Below are 18,403 nucleotides of genomic sequence, written 5' to 3'. Positions count from 1 at the left end.
TGCATTGATTCTATTCACTTATAGACATTGCCCTGCAAAATGCAAACTTTCCCACATGACTAAAATCACATTACTGACATTTCTGTGACAGACACTTTCAGAATCTGGGTCTATTCACAAAATTCCTAGTACCAAGTGCTCTAACCCTTGTTCTTATAAAGATACTAATAACACACGTGTGTAGCTTGGTGTAGTGCCTGTGACACAAACTCCTCAAACACAAAGTAGAGCTATTTGCAATTAGAGAAACTGCGCATCTGAGCCAGAGCTCAAGTGGCCTCCCAGGGTAACCTACCAGACTCTCACATTTCTGAAAACTGATCACTCGGGGGAATCTAGGGTGGTGTGCCGTGCGTGAATCCTACTTTGTCACCTTTTTACACTGAAAACCGACCCATGTTTACAAATTGGGTACCTGCGAATTTTGGGCCCTAGTTCAGCTGGCATCTAGAAAAAAACACTAAACTTGCACATTTCAGAAAACTAGATACCTGGGAGAGTCCATGGTGGTTTAACTCTCAGGAAATTTTACCCAGAAGCCTTTCCAGTCACACCAACCTTGACCCTCCCAGGTATCTAGTTTTAAAAAATTTCCAGGTCTGGTAGGTTTTCCTAAGTGCCAGCTGAGCTAGAGCCCAAAAACCCTGGGTGGTAAGAAATTTGAGGCTTCCCCCAGATTCCAGACCTTTGGGTCCCAGAAATATGAGGAAAATTTGTTTGAGGTTTGCAACGGCTTCTTGGTAAAATTACCTGGTGAGAGCCATGCAAGTCACACCACATTGTCACAAATCGTTTATTTTTTATACTCATTTTCATGTTTTTTTCATCTTAGAGTTTTTAGGAACACCTTGTTGAGTTGCATACCTGTTTCTAGCACAACCTGGAATTAGATTGAAAGCAAAAGAAATTGGGAAAATGGTCTACCTCTTAGAAAATTGCCAATAGCTCTGCGTGTTTCTGAAACCTGGGAAGATTGTGATTTTAGTAGAGCAAACTTTTTGTTAATTTGATTTTTTTGAGGGGGGGAGACAGACACTTTCTTTTGCAGCACTTTTTCCTATTTCTCCCAAAAAGCTCAAAATGTATCTGTTGTTGATGTTGGGGAAGCAAGGGGCCATTTAGCGTGGATACCTTATATGTAAAAACATTTATGGAGGCGTAAGCAAGAAGTAAACTAAAAAGCACAAACAAAATGGCTCAGCACTGGAGGGTGGATCAGTCTCAACAGCTAAGGGGTTAAACAATAATCAGGCTATAAACCTAAATAAAATATTTGAGCGTGTAGTGTGAAAACAGTAGAGCACTGGCAAAGTCATGTAGGAGTATTGCCTGCTAGAAATAACTAAGTTTTGATGGGACAGTATTTAAGAAAATTAGTTAAAATCCATCGCCCTACCTAAACCAAACACTGCAATACTTTTTTGAGAAGCTATGACTTGCTGATGCACCAAGGTGGTGCTGAGTATTTAAGACACAGTTGTATATCAGCGCATTGCAGGCGATAACACGTTCCTCCACTAAGTTTTCACTTGATCATCATTAACGGCATTCCTTAATATAGAGAAAAACAACTCTATATGTCTACATGACATCTCACCTTAACAGAAGGTACACTACTGCAGCAATGAAAGAAATACTAAGAACAACAGTCACCAGCACTTGGTCACTTATGCCTTCGATAAATGACTCCTCGTTTAGTTTCAAACTTCGAACTTCTTCATGATGTTCTGCCATTCCAGGCTTCAAACATCAAGCTCTAAAAAGAAAGAAAGCAAAAAATCATCAGAAGTAAAAGTAAGCTGAAATATAGTGAAAGCACAAAAAATGAGACAATCATCAAGTAGCAATGACTGCATACATTACCCTTACGTTGCTATACTGATTGTTATAAGGCTTGCGCCAAAGCCAGGCAGACACCACCACTCTAGTCAGGGCGAGGGAGTTACATGCCAAGATAACCCCTGCTCACCCCCTTGGTAGCTTGGCACGAGCAGTCAGGCTTATCCCGGAGGCAATGTGTAAAGCGTTTGTGCAACACACGCACACAGCAGCAACACACTAGGCACACCACAAAAAGGAACTCCACACAAGGTTATATATAAAAATAGCCTTTGTATTACCATAAACACATTAGATCATAATCACACATATACACTGTGCCAACTGGCACTGGGCAGTATTTACAGGGGATTATATACACATGACAGGGCCACATGGACCACTGTCAGAATCAGCACTTAGTAGAAATAGTAGATGTAGAACATAGAATAACTGAAGCACAAAATAATACTTGTAGAGCACAACCAGTAACTACTGGTAAAAGGTAGGAACACACTACGTAATACTAATCACCTTATGTGAGAAATTAGCCTGGCATATGATGCCCACTAGTTCTAGTGGGCACCTTGCCCCAGTCCAATCGACCCTTATTGATGGTGGTTGTAAAGTCAACCTTATAGAAAGCTATCCTAGTTGTAGCATGGACCAGCAGTCATCAGGTTAAGACTTCAGAGAGCATGTGAAGCTAGTTGTTTTACCGATTATAATCCCTTGAATACCTCATGAAAGGACACCACACAAGGTATATATCAAATATATATGTATTTATTCAAAACACAACCCCTCTGCACTCTTTATGAGGTCAGAGGTAAAAGCACAATACAAGTTACGTAATTAGCATACGATAAGTTGCACAAATACAGTTTTGCCCTAGGGGCCTCACATACCATATACTAAAATAGTGGTATAAGAACCACATCTGGAATAGAAAGTAGGCCTAGGGCCTAGGGAATCGCTGGGGCTACTCTAAACAACCAAAGGTTAGGAAGTAGGAGGCCCACGGGAGACGCGTACAGTGTCTATCATCAGCCGCGAATTACCATTGACTTTCTATGGGAAACGAAGAAGTTACAAAGTTACTGTTTAAGGGCACTTCCGGATGGACTACGACCAAACCCCTTTAGACTAGGACACTTCGAGAGTCAAGACCCACGGGAGCACCAGAGTTCTCATGTTACCTCACCCAGGGAAGCCGGGTGCATAGGTGCCTTTTGGTGTTCGGTTTTGTCGTCGTTTTCAATGGAGATCTACAAAGAAGTGCTGCAGGCGACCAGAGGAAAAGTGTCTGGGTATATCCAAGGGTGGATCAAAGATCTGAAGAACCTGAAAGCAGAAGGGACAGAGACTGGGTCACTAGCCAGTGACCAGGAAGGAACCAGGCGATGTCGCGATGATCTCAGGTGAAGAGGTGAAGCTTGTCTCTGCAGCCACGAGGTCCGGGAGGTGTCGACGACGACCAGGAGCTGGATTCGAGCTGTCCCACGAAGGATCTAGTTGACTGCGGTGTCGGTATCCGGATTGGTTCCAACAAGCCTTGGCAAACGCAACCCACGCAGGAGATGAAGATTGGCTTTGGTGCAGACCAGCAAGGTCTGTGGCACTTCTCCTTTGCAGGGAAGCTGGAGCAAGCCTGGAGCAACCAGGAAAGCAAGTTAGTTTGCAAAGAAAGTCTTCAGGGGGCTCACTAGCCAACGGACTAGGAACCGGGAAGACGCGTCGAGCGGAAATGCAAGAGCGGGCCCCACGCGGCACTCGTGGAGTGTGGAGGGCTGAGCTTCTGTGCAAATGGTGCTCGGGTCTGGGGCTTCTCATACCCCAATACACAACTGCGAGTTACCTCTGGAGTCGATGCAGGTAGCAAAATGCAGGATGTCCAGGAGTTCCGGTCCCACATCTCTAATGGCCGCCACGGGTCTCAGCTTTGCTAGGATCGTCGAACAGGGTCAGAGATGTCTGGAAGTGGGGGTGTGGCCAAGCAGCATGGCCGACAGGACGTGAGCTTCACCAGCTCCGTTCCGAGGACCGACTAATCCGGTTTAAAAGATCCTTGCCGGGCTCTCCAAAGGGGAGCGGATGGACCGGATCCTATCCTGATACATTCGGGACCCCCACATTGCCGGGAAGACCTCCAGAACCCCCGCAATAGACACCGGAGATCGATGCGGCGCACTGAGGGCTCCACCTAGATCTACGCGAGACCGCGGTCTGGGCCTGCGCGAGAGACTAGCGGTGCGGGCGGCCCGCTCGGGGGAGGCGTTTCCCTGCTCAGAGGCTGATCGCGTCCACTACAGACCCTCAACTATTGGGGATGGTGGCTGGCGCCCAGGGCAGCGTGGCTGAAGGCTGATTTGGGACCCGGCGATTCCCGCCGGCCCGTGTGAAGAGTTGCGGCGCCCACCCCTCCCCCCCGATCCTCTGCTGCATTAGAGCTCCCGTTTGCGGAGTGTTGCCCCGGGTGCGTGCCTGACTGATCCCTGGGGCTCTGCAAGACTGACGGAGGGCTGAGGCGGTGCGGCGTCCAGGGGCTCACTACTAATCTTGCTGGAACTGGTGCCCATCGGAGGCCGACCCCGCACTGAGTGACCGTGCGGCCTGAGCGGGCTGCCCTCTTGGTTTGTTTGCGGGTGTGGAGATTGCGGCCTCCGTCCCTCCCCTGGACGATGAACTATAGCGGCCCTTCCACGGGGAGCCTGCGGCGGCCTGAGGTGCTGTACCCCGGAGGACGCGAGTAGCTTGGCGCCCCTCCCTTGTCTACACGCCATTTTGCCCGGGTGCCGGGACGTCTTCCTCCATGCGCTGCAACGGCGTACGGACTGTGATACCCCTGGCCCACATTGAACCGTACCTTTAGAGGCTTGGAGATTGTTCTGCCGCTCCTTGAAGGTGAGGGGGCTCGTCCCGGGTGCACTGGTTGGCGGGGGAACCTGTTTGATTCTATCGACCAGATCGTCAGAATTCCTCCCGCCTGACCCGGTGGGTGCACCGTGAACTGCTGGTTGCCAATTCCCCTCTATCATGGAAGGAGTCGCCGCTCGGATCGCGACTGCCTGACGCCACCCACTGAGCTACCATTTCTCCTGGTAATCCCGTCTTTGTACTACCGCTGTGCTCTATACCTAGCCAGTGGGACCTGGCGGGAACTCGCTGGAATGTTTTGGGAGGGCTCACGATCTACCCCTCTAGATGGCGACCCGCAAGGATAGGACTGCGAAATCCTCCCAAACCAACACCATTGTGCAGTATACCACCCCACGTCTGCCATCGCAGAGAATCACGCGGCAGACGGGCCCGGAGGATGGGGGGGATGGCCCACCGGAGCCTTCCCGGGCGGAGATCCTGAAGGCTATTCAGGGATCCCATTCTGCCTTGGAGAGGCAGATCGAGACTGTATCTATAGATGTCAATCTGCTCTGGACGGATCTCCGTAAAGTAGCGGACAAGGTTTCAGATGCGGAGGGCAATATTGCCCAGTTACAGACTGAAGTGGCTTTCTTGCAAAAATCGGTCGCACACCTGACGTCCACTACCCGTGCACTGGAGAGAAGAGCTGAGGACGCGGAAGGCAGGGCCCGTCGGAGTAACATCAGGGTCCTGGGCGTACCGGAACGCCTGGAGGCGGGAAACGCTGACCGCTTCTTGGAGACGTGGATCCGCACCCAGCTGTGCCCAACCGGACTGTCCAGTGTCTTTGTCATTGAACGGGCGCATAGGGCCCTTGTCCCCCCTCCACGGCCGGGCGAGCCTCCCAGAGCCCTAATTGCAAAGATCCTGAACTATAAAGATCGTGATTGTATCCTACGCCGCGAGGGAAACGGAGTCCCTCACAATTGAAAATAGCTGTGTTTCCATCTATCCTGACTATACTCAACAGGTGCAGGAGCAGCGGAAGTCCGACTTGGGAGTTAAGCAGAAACTCCGGGAAATGAAGCTCCAATACATACTCCTTTACCCAGCCAAACTCAAGGTGCTCTCCCAAGGCCGCGCTCACTTCTTCGAGTCCCCAGCGGAGGTGTGGGAGTGGCTCGAGATACGGGGAGACGACCTACCCCCTGGTGAGCGGGGCGGCCCCCGCGAGACCTGGGGGACCCGGCCCCAGCGGCGCCGTCGAGGCAGAGGGAGACGCAGATCCAGATCTCGGGGTTCTGCTGAGCCTCGGATAACCGTGGGGGTGGATGGAGCACTCCGCATAAGAACATCGTCAACGGGGGCCACCCCGGAGTCCCCTGGGGCGTCTGCACCTGGCGAGATCCTGGTCCCGGATACCTTGCAGGAAACTTTGCCGGATATGCACTCCGCTGCTCCGGTGATACCGGAAACTGGCCTTTCTGAACCGCAGCTTGAGTGAACTCTGATATAAGGTACTGTCTTGTTAATGCGTTGTTGTCCTCGCAGGTGGGGTGGGCCCGCCTTCCTGGATCTTTATCAGACCAATGCTGTCTCTACCTGGTGTTGGGAGCCCTGGATGGTTGGCTGAAACAGAGGACTGGTGCCCCGTTGGACGGGGACACGTGGTGTGGGGTCCACGAGTTTATGGCAAATCGTCGCCCAGCATCGGAACTGTCTTTACTGGACGTTCCCAGAGACTGTCCTGGAACTTTGGGTCCTCGGGGAGCTGGGGGGGAGGGTGGGCGGGTCTGGTTGGTTGTGTGTGAGTGTGGGGTGAGTGGGTTGTATGGGGTGGCTGTGCACGTCCTGGCACTTGCAGGGGAAGGGCAGGGTAGCGTTTTTGGTTGTTGCTGTCCTCTTGCTCGCGGGTGGGGGTAGGGAGACTGTTTTTGAAGGGGTTCTGAGTTCCACTGTTTTTGCTGGCACTGGCAGGGGGAGGGCGGGGTGGCATGGTTTCTTGTTGCACCACTCCTGCTCATGGGTGGGGGAGGGGAGGGGATTTCTTCAGAGGTTGTCTGGTTGGGGGAACTGTGGGGTTGGGGGGGATTATGGGGGGAAACTGTTTTTGGCATAGAGTGTACCGTTGTTCAGGCCCCTGGGAGGCTACTTGCAGATGCTAGACTTGGTTGCCCGGATGGGCAAGGCCAATGCTTATGGGATACAAATTTTTAACTTGCGTGGCCTGGGCACTTGCTTAAAGAGACACAGGGTACTGTCCTTTCTTCGCCGCCATGGAGTTTCTGTGGCGTGTTTACAGGAAACGCATATGAATGAGGAGGGTGCTCTTAAGCTGGCGAAGAAGTGGAGGGGTCAGATGTTCCATTCCTCCTTCTCTACCTATGCTAGGGGGGTCCTGATCTGGGTGGCACCCGGGGTTCCCCTGGCGGTCCAGTCTGTCGAGGCAGATATTGAGGGCAGATATATTCTTATACGAGTGAAGCTGGATGGGAGGGACTTCCTGCTGGTGAATTCCTATGCACCTAATGTTGATGACCCGAGTTTCTTTACCGGCTTACAGGAGATTATAGTGTCAGACTTAGATGCCCCCCTCCTCTGGTTTGGAGATTTTAATTGTGTACTGTATCCACTGCTGGACAGGCATCCTCCCCGCGCGGGCACGAAACCACGCATGACGGCGCGTCTCCGGGAGGTGATGGATAACCTGGGTGCTGTCGATGTGTGGCGCCTCGGTAATCCGGGACTGAAGCTTTACACTTGCTATACCCCCACGCACAATACACATAGTAGGCTCGATAGAGTCCTTGCTGCCAATGTCGGCGCATCCCTTGTCTTATCGGTCACTCATCAGGCTCGGTTTTTGTCCGATCATTCGCCTGTAACGTGCGTGGTACAATGGGTGGACCAGTCCTCCCGCCCGAGGACCTGGAGGATGCCGGGGGATCTCCTGCAGGATCCAGTGGGACGGGACCATGTGGAGACGACCCTGCGTACCTACTTGGATCTGAACTGGGGAGTTGGCAACATGCCTTATGTGACCAAATGGGGTGCCCTTAAGGCGGTTGTGCGGGGCGCGTGTATGGGCCCGACTTGTGGAGTCCGGAGACAGTTGCTCCGTGAACTCAAGGGTGCTGAGGAGCGCCTCAGCCACTGCCAATCCTTACCGGACCCGGATGGGTCGAACCTAGACTCTGAGCGGACGGCCCGTGAGGGCGTTCATGATATCCTCAACCGGCTGTATAGGTTTACTCTTGGCCGATATCGATAGCGACTCCACTGTGAAGGGGACAAATCGGGCCGACTGCTGGCCTGGATTCTCCGTAGGGAATCGGCACCTGCACGGATCGTGGCGTTGAGAAACCCCGCTGGGGACCTGGTGCACTCGGAACTGGACCTCCTTGTGGTGCTTCGCACTCATCTACAGAAGGTGTATACCGCAGACCCCCTAGTGAGAGAGGCATCGTATCAGCCATATCTTCGTGGTTTGACTCTCCAGACCCTCTCTAAGGAGGATGCAGAGGACCTGGACGTTGAAGTGACACTTCAAGAGGTCAGAGTAGCGTTAGCCGCCCTACCAACGGCTAAGACACCGGGTGGAGACGGTTTCCCACCAGAGTTTTATCAGGCGTTTGCGGATACCCTCGCTCCCCGTCTCCTGCAGGTTTACCATGAAGCGTTAGAGCGTGCCGCACTCCCACCTACCATGTAACAGGATGAGGTCTGCATGATCCTGAAGCCGGGTGGGGATAGCTGTGATCCCGCGGCCTACCGACCAATCACTCTAATTAATACTGATGCAAAAATCCTCACTAAGATCTTCGCCACCCGGCTGGCGCCACATATGGCGCACTTAGTCCATCAAGATCAGTGCGGGTTCATTCCGGGCCGCAACACCGCCATGAATCTTCGACGCTTAAACCACGTTCTCCATGAAGTGCGTGATAGGGAGTCCTCAGGTCCTGGTCTCGATAGACCTGGCTAAAGCCTTCGATACAGTTAGCTGGGGGTACCTGTTGGAGGTGCTTCAGATGGCCGGGGTGGGGCCCCTCTTCTGCACCTGGATCCGTATTCTCTACAGTGCGCCTACGGCCAGGGTCAGACTCGGAGAGGCCCGCTCGGAGGAGTGCCCCCTGTCACCGCTCCTATTCGCTCTGGCGATTGAGCCCCTGGCGGTGTCACTCCGTGCGGCGATGGCCCCCTGGGGAATACGAGTGGGGGATACGGTACACTTGGTCTCGCTATACGCTGATGACGCGCTGTTCTACCTGACCTCCCCCTGGGAGTCGCTGCCGCTCCTGTTACGACACATGGATCGTTTTGGTGCAGCTTCTGGGCTGCGCCTTAATCCTGAGAAGTCCCTGATCTTTCCCCTTGCGGGATGTGGTGAAGACCCTAGAGTGGGTTTCCTGCCCCTGGGACTGAGGTGGGAGATGGAGGCCTTCCGCTATCTGGGAATCCAAGTGGCCGTCTCTGATGAGCAGTTGCTGGCCCGGAACGCCGACCGAGTGCTTAGTTCCCTACAACAGTCCGTATTCTTCTGGAATGCGCTCCCACTCTCTCTCATGGGAAGGTTGGCCGTCTCGAAGATGGTGATGTTGCCAAGAGTATTGTATACCCTACAGAATACCCTGTGTCCTCTCCCTCCTCGTATTTTTAACAAACTTAATACGCTGCTCACCTCCCTGCTTTGGGCGGGCAGGCGCAGCAGGGTTGCATTGCGCACGGTGGTTAGACGCTGGGAAGAGGGGGGCCTAGAGGCCCCGCGTTTTGATCTATACTATTATGCAGCCCAACTTCTACCGGCTGCGCGCTGGTTCGCGGGTACGGACAATTGGGAGTTGCGACTCCTGGCGGGTAGCGCGGATGAGAGGACGTTACAGGTGGCCCTGATGCGGGGTAGAGGAGCGGATGACTCCCTGCCGTATATTGTCCGGCACACTGCGGGACTTTGGCAGCGAGTTGTGGAAAGGGTGCTGAGACGGGCCCCTTTCCATAGGGAGCTGCCAGTGTGGATATTGGCACCGGTCACGTTAATGGAGGAACACATGTCGTTCCGGGAATGGCGTGAGGGCGGCTGTGAAACCTTGGCAGACCTATATCCGGACGAATCCTTTGTGACCCTGGAAAGGGCTACAGAGGCCTTTAGTCTCACTGGGGGTCAGTATCTTCATTATAGAGGCCTGCAGGACATGGCGAGGGCGACCTGGCCACAATACCCGGAGGCGCCCCAGGTGTCCCATACTTTGAATATCCTATTATCGTGCAGCACGGGACGGCGACTGATAACGCGGTTATATACAGCGATGAGATGTGACTCGGCCCCCCCGATATCCCCGTCCTGGGCGGCGTGGGAGGCGGATCTAGGGGTCGCTTTAGACCCGGGACAACAAAAACGAACAGGGACACTTACCAGGAAGGTGTCGTGTAACGCACGTTTCAAACTGATCCATTTTAACTTTATGCACCGCACTTACATGACCCCAGTTGCTTTGCACCGCATTGCCGCGGATAAATCGGATGCCTGTCCTAGATGTGGTACAGTCGGAGCCGGATTTCTCCATCTGGCTTGGGAGTGCCTGCTGGTCGGGGACTTCTGGAGGGCGGTAGTAGTCCACATCCGGAAAGTCACGAGCCTGCATCTTGACCTGACCCCACTTCACTGCTTGTTGGCCCTGGTGCCCAAACCTAGGAAGAGGAATCTGTCATATAAAATGTTGCAGTTGCTCTTGGTGCTGGCTAGGAGACGGGTGGCTATTACCTGGATGGGACAGAGGGCACCAGACATGTCACTGTGGCTTCGGGATGTTGGGGAATGGACATTGGCTGAGGAGACGCACATGCAGCATACGCGTAAAGATGAACGACTGCAGGAGGACTTGCTTGCATGGCATATGATGTGCGCTGTGGGGTCGGTTGACAGCGAGTCCGATGCAACTAGTGCGGAATTGTTCTCCTCTGAGGAATCGGGACCTGAGGAAGGTGAGGCGGGTGGGGGGGAGGGAGAGTTGGTGGTGGGGTAATGCCCTGATGACTGCGCACAAGGTTCCTTACTGTCAATCTATATACTTGCATTGCATCCCGAGGATTTGACTCTTGTATCTCCTGTTATATCTGCAACTGTTGGAGCCGTACTAGGACTGTGAACTGTGTACACCTGTATTTATCTCTACTGATGCCAATTTTGGGGGGACTATGCTGTTTATCTTGCTGAAAAAATAAAGTTTAAAAAAAAAAAAGAGATGTCTGGAAGTCCGTGTCCTGTGTCGCAGAGTCTCCGAGTTCCGGCGGGACCTTCGACAATGTAGACCGGCAAGTTACTGATGGTGCCTGTTTGCACAGGGTGGTCACTGTTTGACCACAAGGGAGATGTCTTTCGTCTTCCAGTCGAAATGGAATGTCGAAGGTCCAGGATATGTCTTTCACAGATTCAACCAGGGTAATCTAAAGTCCTAGGGACAGAGCTCCTATACTTATACCAAGTTTAGGGGTGGGATTACCTGGGAGGTCCCTCCTATGGGTGGACCTGAGAAGGGGGTGGTTGCACCCCTTTCCCTTTGTCCAGTTTCGCGCCAGAGCAAGGCTGGAGTGCATCAGCAACTGGTTTGAACCGGGCTATGCATGGAGCACCTAGTGTGCCCCAGGCAGTGTCTGGAAAAGCATTTGCTGAATGTAGCCCTCCCTGCCCCAATACACTAAAGCCTGTCTGGGGAGGTACCAGCACCTCCCTGGACAGGAAACCTATTGTCCAGTCCTCCCCTGCCAGAGTTTCGTCCAGCAGCAGGAGGTCAGACTTGTGTCTGTGGCAGCAGCATCCATTTTGTGATGCTGAGGCTCTGTTAAACTTTAACCGGGTTTACCAGTAACTACATGTCTTCTCCCTCTAGAAGGGTGGAATGCTAACCCCGCTGCCAGGACTGGCGGGGAAGGGGTGGGTAGTATTCCAAAGTGTTTTACACCTTACACAACATGTTTTGATGAAGCCAAACCAGTTAGCATTAACCACGAGGAATATCATGCACTTAAGAGTATATGGTATGGCTATATCATAGAACAGCTATAAGGAGATTGTTCCTAAAGCTGATTCTAGGGCACCCTCTCACATAAAACCAAGCACTCTGCTCCAGGATTGATAAGGCCTGCCATTGGAGTGACTTATATGTTATGTTGTTATGTTAAGCTTTTTTTAATAGCGCTCGAATCGCCTGGGGGCATCTCGGCGCTTTACTCTAAATCACCCCAATAAGTAAGTAGCAAAGGAGAAACAGGGACGGACCTAAAACAAGAATGCCTTTGAATGTTTTCTAAAAGTGAGATAGCAGGGAGTTTCTCGCAAGTATAATGGAAGACTGTTCCAATATTTGGGAGCGATGTAAGAAAAAGCTAAGCCCCCCGATTGGTGGCGTCTAATACAAGGTACCTGAAGCAGCTGCTGCATACCGGACCTCAGAAGGCGAGTTGGGATGTATTTTTTCAATTTGTTTTGAAGATACACTGGCCCCTGACCCTGAAGCGCACAGAAAGTGAGACAACAGATTTTGAAAAAGGATTCTCTGTTTTATCGGAAGCCAGTGCAACTTTCACAGCAGTGGTTGCGAGGAAGTGCCGGCTGGCAAATTCAGGACCAGCCTGGCTGCCGTGTTCTGAATTACCTGTAGTTTCTTCAGAGATGTAGCTCCCACTTCAGCTAGCAGTGCATTCCCATAGTCCATGCGGCTCATAACTAGGGCCTGGGTTACTATTCTGCGATGTTCCGTGGGGATGAATGGTAAGATCTTTCGCAGTAATCTGAGCCTGTAATAGCATGTCCCTGATACTGTGGCCACGTGATCTTGCATGGACAGAGACTGGTTACGTTTTATGCCCAAGTTGTTGACGCATAGTTTAGGTGTTGGAGGTGGGCCAAGTTGTACCGGCCACCAATCATTTGACCAGACTGCTGAGGCCTTCCCTAGAAGCATAACTTTCACCTTGCTTGGATTTAACTGTAAACAGTTGTTGGTCATCCATTTGGAAATTGCATCAATTCCCGTAGCAAAGCGGAGTCTGGCCGCTTCGGGGTTAAGGCCGATGTTGAATAGCAGCTGGGTATCATCTGCGTAAGAGACTATTTCGAACCCCAGGGCTTCCACCACCTTAGCCAAAGGGGCCATATAGATATTAAATAGGGCGGGGCTAAGGCAGGAGCCCTGGGGGACGCCCTTGTCAAGTGATGTTTTCTCTGATTGGTGGGGGCCCATTATGACCGTTTGTGAGCGATCTGCCAAGAAATTCCGTAGCCACTTAAGGGCGGGACCCTGGATTCCGCAGGTGCTTAGCCTCTCCGCGAGCCTAGCATGGGAGATGGTATCAAAGGCCGTGGAGAGGTCAAGCAAAATCAAAACAAGTGAACCTCCTGTGTCCACTGTTGTTCTCAGGGAATCAGTCACAGATAGAAGGGCCGTTTCGGTGCTTAAACCCCGACGGAAACCGGACTGTGAGGGGTCCAAGATGTTGTTTGTTTCCCAATAGCTGTTTAACTGCTTGTTAATCAGACTTTCCAATATTTTTCCCAAGAGAGGGAGCAGGGAAATAGGGCGGTAATTACCCAACTCTGACGGATTAGCCGTGGCTTATTTTTTAAAATGGGGCAAACAAAAGCTTGCTTCCAAGGAGCTGGAATTTCCCCTTCCCTGATAGAAAGGTTACAAATATTTTGTACTGTGGGTGCCAGAATGTGAGATAGGAGCGACATGATCTTAGGCGGGCAGAGGTCAACCGGAGAACCCGATTTGGCAGACGTTAAAGCCATTTGGGTCTCGGATAGCGTGATAGGTCTGAAGCATTCGAGCGAGCACTCGGATTCTGTAATAGCATCGTCCAGATTAACGATGATCGGAAAATTAGCATACATTTTTTCAATTTTCTCTTGAAAGAACCCGGCCAGTGAATTACAGAGGTCCTTCGTCTCAGTAACAGGTTGTTTGCACACCTTGGGTTCCACAAAGTCCTTTACGATGTCAAATAGGGCCTTGGCAGAGTTCTCGGAATGCTCAATTTGGTTTGCAATAAACATGCAACGTGCTACCTTTAGATTTCGATGGTATGTTGCCAGAGCTAATTTATAAAGTTGTTTTGATTGCGCCGTTTTATTTCGTCGCCACTGTCTTTCCAGCTTTTTGCATGAGGACTTTTCCTGACTCAGTTTAGGAGTGAACCATTTAGCTGAGTTTCGGCTTAGGGTGAATCTGGGTTTATGTTTCATAGGAATAATAACATCAAAAACTTTGTTCAACCCTTCGTCGAAACCTATCAGCATATTATCTACCCCCCCCGGTCTTCTGACTGTATGATTGTCCGGAAAGCTTCCTTAAAAGCTTGAGGGGTTAAGTTTATTCCACAGTCTCTGTGCAGTAGAACATCTGCCAACAGAGTGGCCGCTGGTAAATGTAAATGTAAATTGATACTTGTATAGCGCACTACTCACCCGCAAGGGTCTCAAGGCGCTTGTACGAATACCGCTGTGGAACCCATCCTGGCTTTCCCTGTGAGGTGTCCACTCCTGGGCACCCCCAAGGTGGAGGCCAGGCATCCTTAGCGGTGTGGGGGCCGTTGTGGGGATTAAGCAAGCTATTGCCCAGAGTTGCAGAGTGGGACTCCATGATTGGAATAGGCACCGAGGCGAGAATTATCAGTTCTGTGGAATTTTTTAGCCCAAGACCCGCCGAGGCGGGGAATTGAACCCTGGTCCCGGGCTAGACCTCTGCATCAGGGTCTGCCGCTCTAACCATTGAGCCACACTTCTCCACCCTGAACTGGTGGGTGAGATGTAAATTTAATCATCAAATGGTCAGACCAGATAAGGGGCTGTGAAAGATCATAATTAAGAGCCTCAATGTTGGTAAAAACAAGGTCCAATGTGCGGCCACCATTGTGTGTGGGCCCTTGTATTCTTTGATGGAGACCCAACTGCTCCATATCTGTGAGGAGTTTGTTTACCTCTGGTAGGGAGTTCAGTTCTCCATGGAAATTGAAGTCACCTAATACCAAAAATGTACTCGCTGCAAGGGCATGCGTGGCTATCAGGTCTATAAGTGTGTCAGTAAAATCGGTTTTCGGACCAGGAGGCCGGTATACTAATGCTCCCGTCCAGCTCTCAGAAGCGGAGAACATCGCTTTAAAAATACCGATTTCCAAATCTTCATCCATTTGTGAGTTGGTCCAGGAGATGTTAATATGCTGTTTACAGGCAATGGCTATACCCCCCCCCCTCCCCCCGTTTTTTCCGACCTATCAAGATGTATAAAATTATAATTTTCAGGGATGGCGATGTTAATAGTCGGGTGGTTCGTGGGGTTCAGCCAAGTTTCGGTCAGGAAACAGATTTCAGGAGAATGTGAGTTTAACATATCCCAAATTTCAAACTGATGTCTGGCAAGGGACCTAACATTGCATAAGATAAAAGTATGAACCTCTGCCGTGGTGGTCCTCAAAGTATGCCTAAATTACCTGTGACTTAAGAGTTTATCGCCCTGAAAGGAGCAACAGCTACATGCTACTGGACCTTCTAGTTGTGCCGGGAACTTAATAGGTCAATTTAACATAACCCCCCGTGAGTTTGATGCTGTCCTCCGGATATCTCGGAGTTCAGCTGACGAGTAGACTAAAGTACTTGCAAGGGTAGCATCGGTCAGCGATGGAGCTGGGGGCCTAGCCCCTGGCCCCGTCCTTTCCGTGGACAGGCGCAGACGAGCTTACCTTTGGCGCTCCCGCTGCCCACGTCCGCTGCGCGGGAGCATCCCCGTATTCTTTTGTAGTGACGCCGCTCGCGTAACAATGTTTAAAAGTTAAAAGAAATGCGAACACAAGATTCCTAACTTCCGGCTTTCCGCCTCAGGAGTGACAGAGTAGGACGACCTAAGCCTGATTGCTTCTTTTGTAGTGACCCCGCTCGCGTCAGCTGCCTGAGCCGCACCCCCACCGCCCCGCCTACGAGGTGGGCGTGGAGTGTGGAGTGTGTCAGCAGCCTTGAGGTAAGGTGTGGTCTCCGCGCCTAGTCGTCGGAGCCTGTGGAATCCAGCACTTCAGATGTGCAAGTGAGTTTTAAAAAGGCAAGACACGGTCTCACAAATGTAACAATGTTTAAAAGTTAAAAGAAATGCGAACACAAGATTCCTAACTTCCGGCTTTCCGCCTCAGGAGTGACAGAGTAGGACAACCTAAGCCTGATTGCTTCTTTTGTAGTGACCCCGCTCGCGTCAGCTGCCTGAGCCGCACCCCCACCGCCCCGCCAACGAGGTGGGCGTGGAGTGTGGAGTGTGTCAGCAGCCTTGAGGTAAGGTGTGGTGTGATATTGCCACACGGGTCGTGAGACCCTTACTCACCCCGCCAGGATTGCCACCCCTCCAATGCCCTCCCTTCCAGGGACCGCGGTCGGAAACAACCACAAAAGCGTCCATGACAACGGGAACCCCGCCCCTCTCTCTATTACAGGACCCAATCCGGAGAGCCAACGGACCGGAAAGACTTCCCCCTGACCCCGGAAGTCCCGCCTCCTTGCCGACGTCAGGACACAGAAAAGACGGAAGACGAGATGCAGAAGCCGTTGGAGTATCGTGGCAGGAGATTTCGACTGGAGCTGCAGCGGAAGGAGAGGACGGGAGTGGAGAAACAGAGGAGTGGTCCGAAGACTGGTGGAGTCACCCGGAGGTGGCTGAAGAGCGGCCGCAACTCGACGGAGAGTTGCGGCGGAGCTCGTGAGTACCAGCTACCTTCTTGGAAGCACGCTAGGTGCTCTGTGTAAATACTACGGCCCCTGTAGAATTACTCCCTCTATCCTAGACACGTCATTTGTAGCAGTTCGGCACCCTGTATATACTATATAGCACCTTGCACTGTATAAAGACTGCCCCCACACGAACCTCATTGAACACCCTTTGTACTTTACCTTTCCTTGTCCTCCCCACCCTTTCCTCGTCCTCCCCACCCTTTCCTCACGGTCCTTTCTACTTTCTCACACCCTGGTGAAGGTTACGGTACAAGACCTCTAGCCCTAGTGGGACTAACGGCTACTTCTCCTTGTTTTTCTCTTATTGCCCTCCGAGGAGCCTTCCCGACCTCCCATAAGACGTCTACACCCAAGACCTGGACCCCCACCGAGCCCCTACAACACCCGGAGGCGGACGAAGACTGTGCACCCCGTTTTGGAGCCATATTTTGTTTCCTCTGTTTTGTTATAAGAACTGCCTTGTGTGCAATAAAAGAACACTATTGCCCACTATATCCAGCCTCCTTGCCTGCATTTCCAGCCCGCTGACCGCCCACGTTCACATCTGGTATCAGAAGTGGGATTTCCTGGAGACATGGAGGCCGTGATGAAGAGGATGGCCGAGTCCCAAGAACAATTGGGGAAGTTAATGGAGCGGTTCCTGAAGACCGCAAAGGACGAGCGAGGTCAGCTCCACGATGTGCTTAAAGGGCAGGGGGACACGCACGAGCAGGCTATGGGGAAATTGACCGACGTCCTGGGACAACAGAGACCAATGGCCTCCCTACCTTCCATGGTTCTCCAGAAGTATGTGCCGGGGGATGACCCGGACTACTTCTTTACCAATTTCGAACGGTTAGCACAGGCCGCCTCTTGGCCTATCGACCGTTGGGGCCAATACCTTGGGCCCTTGTTGACCGGCGACTTGCAAGCCGCGTATCAACAGGCTTATTTACAGGGCAACACCCCTTATGGGGACATCAAGAAATGTATCCTCGAACAACTGGGCATAGACGATGAAACGTACCGAGTAAAGTTACGCCAGGCCAAGGAAGGGCCGCAAGAAACCCCCAGAGCCCTTTCCTTCAGGATCAAAGACTTAACCAACCGATGGCTTAGACCCGATGCCTCCACTAAGGAGGAAATCCTCGAGAAAGTATACCTGGAGCAGTTCCTGGCTTCTTTGCATCCAGGCACTCAAAGGTGGGTCCGACAACATGCCCATCTTACACTGGAGGCCGCAGTGGAAATAGCAAGCGCCTACAGTCGAGCGCAGGATTTACAACGAGGCAAGGAGGAACACCCACATAAACCACACCCCTCCACAGGCATCCGACCGCACCGTCCACCTCTACCAAGAAGACCGGAACCAACCCCTCTTTTACCCACCCCTATACTGCAACGACCTACCAACCCTGGACCCCAATGTTAAAGTTGTGGGGGTTTTGGACACATCGCTCGGGTGTGCCCCCACAAGGAAGAGCCCATGGAGGTAGGCCTTGTCCAGAACTATGTCTGCTCGATTCCAGGTACTACACCACCCCCGTTCCGTTGTCCAGTGAACATTGACGGACAAACACTCATGGCTCTAGCAGACACCGGGTGCCGACAGAGCGTCCTCAGCCCACAAGACTTGGCCTCCCCTGTTAGCCTCCCATCTGGCATGGTCGCCATTCAATACGTCCACGGAGATACGAAAAGATATCCGACCACCCAAGTACATGTCCAACACCCCAAGGATCCAGGAACCACCCTCACAGTGGGTCTTGTACCGGCTCTTCCGGAACAGGCCATTTTGGGGAGCGACTATTCCGGACTGCCTAGGCTTCTACAGGACACAACCGATTCCCTGACCCGATGGTAGGAAGAAGCACCATTCCCTCAGGGTCTGTCTTCCCCATCGATGGAGCCTAAACCCCACAAAACCAAAACACAGAAGAAGAAAGAAAAGAGAGAGTACACCTGTGTTTACCCAGT

General features: G+C 52.0%; 1 protein-coding gene across 1 annotated transcript in view; it reads right to left on the bottom strand.

The window, feature by feature from the left end:
- The window catches only part of LOC144818688 (E3 ubiquitin-protein ligase RNF170-like), a 392,615-nt gene that overhangs the window by 361,579 nt on the left and 12,633 nt on the right, over window positions 1–18,403 (bottom strand). Inside the window, exon 2 of the mRNA XM_078676341.1 lies at window positions 1,598–1,756. Coding sequence (XP_078532467.1) covers window positions 1,598–1,734 — 137 coding nt within the window. The 5' untranslated portion in view covers window positions 1,735–1,756. The remainder of the gene's footprint in view (window positions 1–1,597; window positions 1,757–18,403) is intronic.

The sequence above is a fragment of the Lissotriton helveticus genome, chromosome 2_1 (assembly GCF_964261635.1).
Source record: "Lissotriton helveticus chromosome 2_1, aLisHel1.1, whole genome shotgun sequence".
NCBI lineage: Eukaryota > Metazoa > Chordata > Amphibia > Caudata > Salamandridae > Lissotriton > Lissotriton helveticus.
The sequence above is the reverse complement of the archived record's forward strand: the minus strand, read 5'-3'. Positions and strand labels throughout refer to the sequence as shown.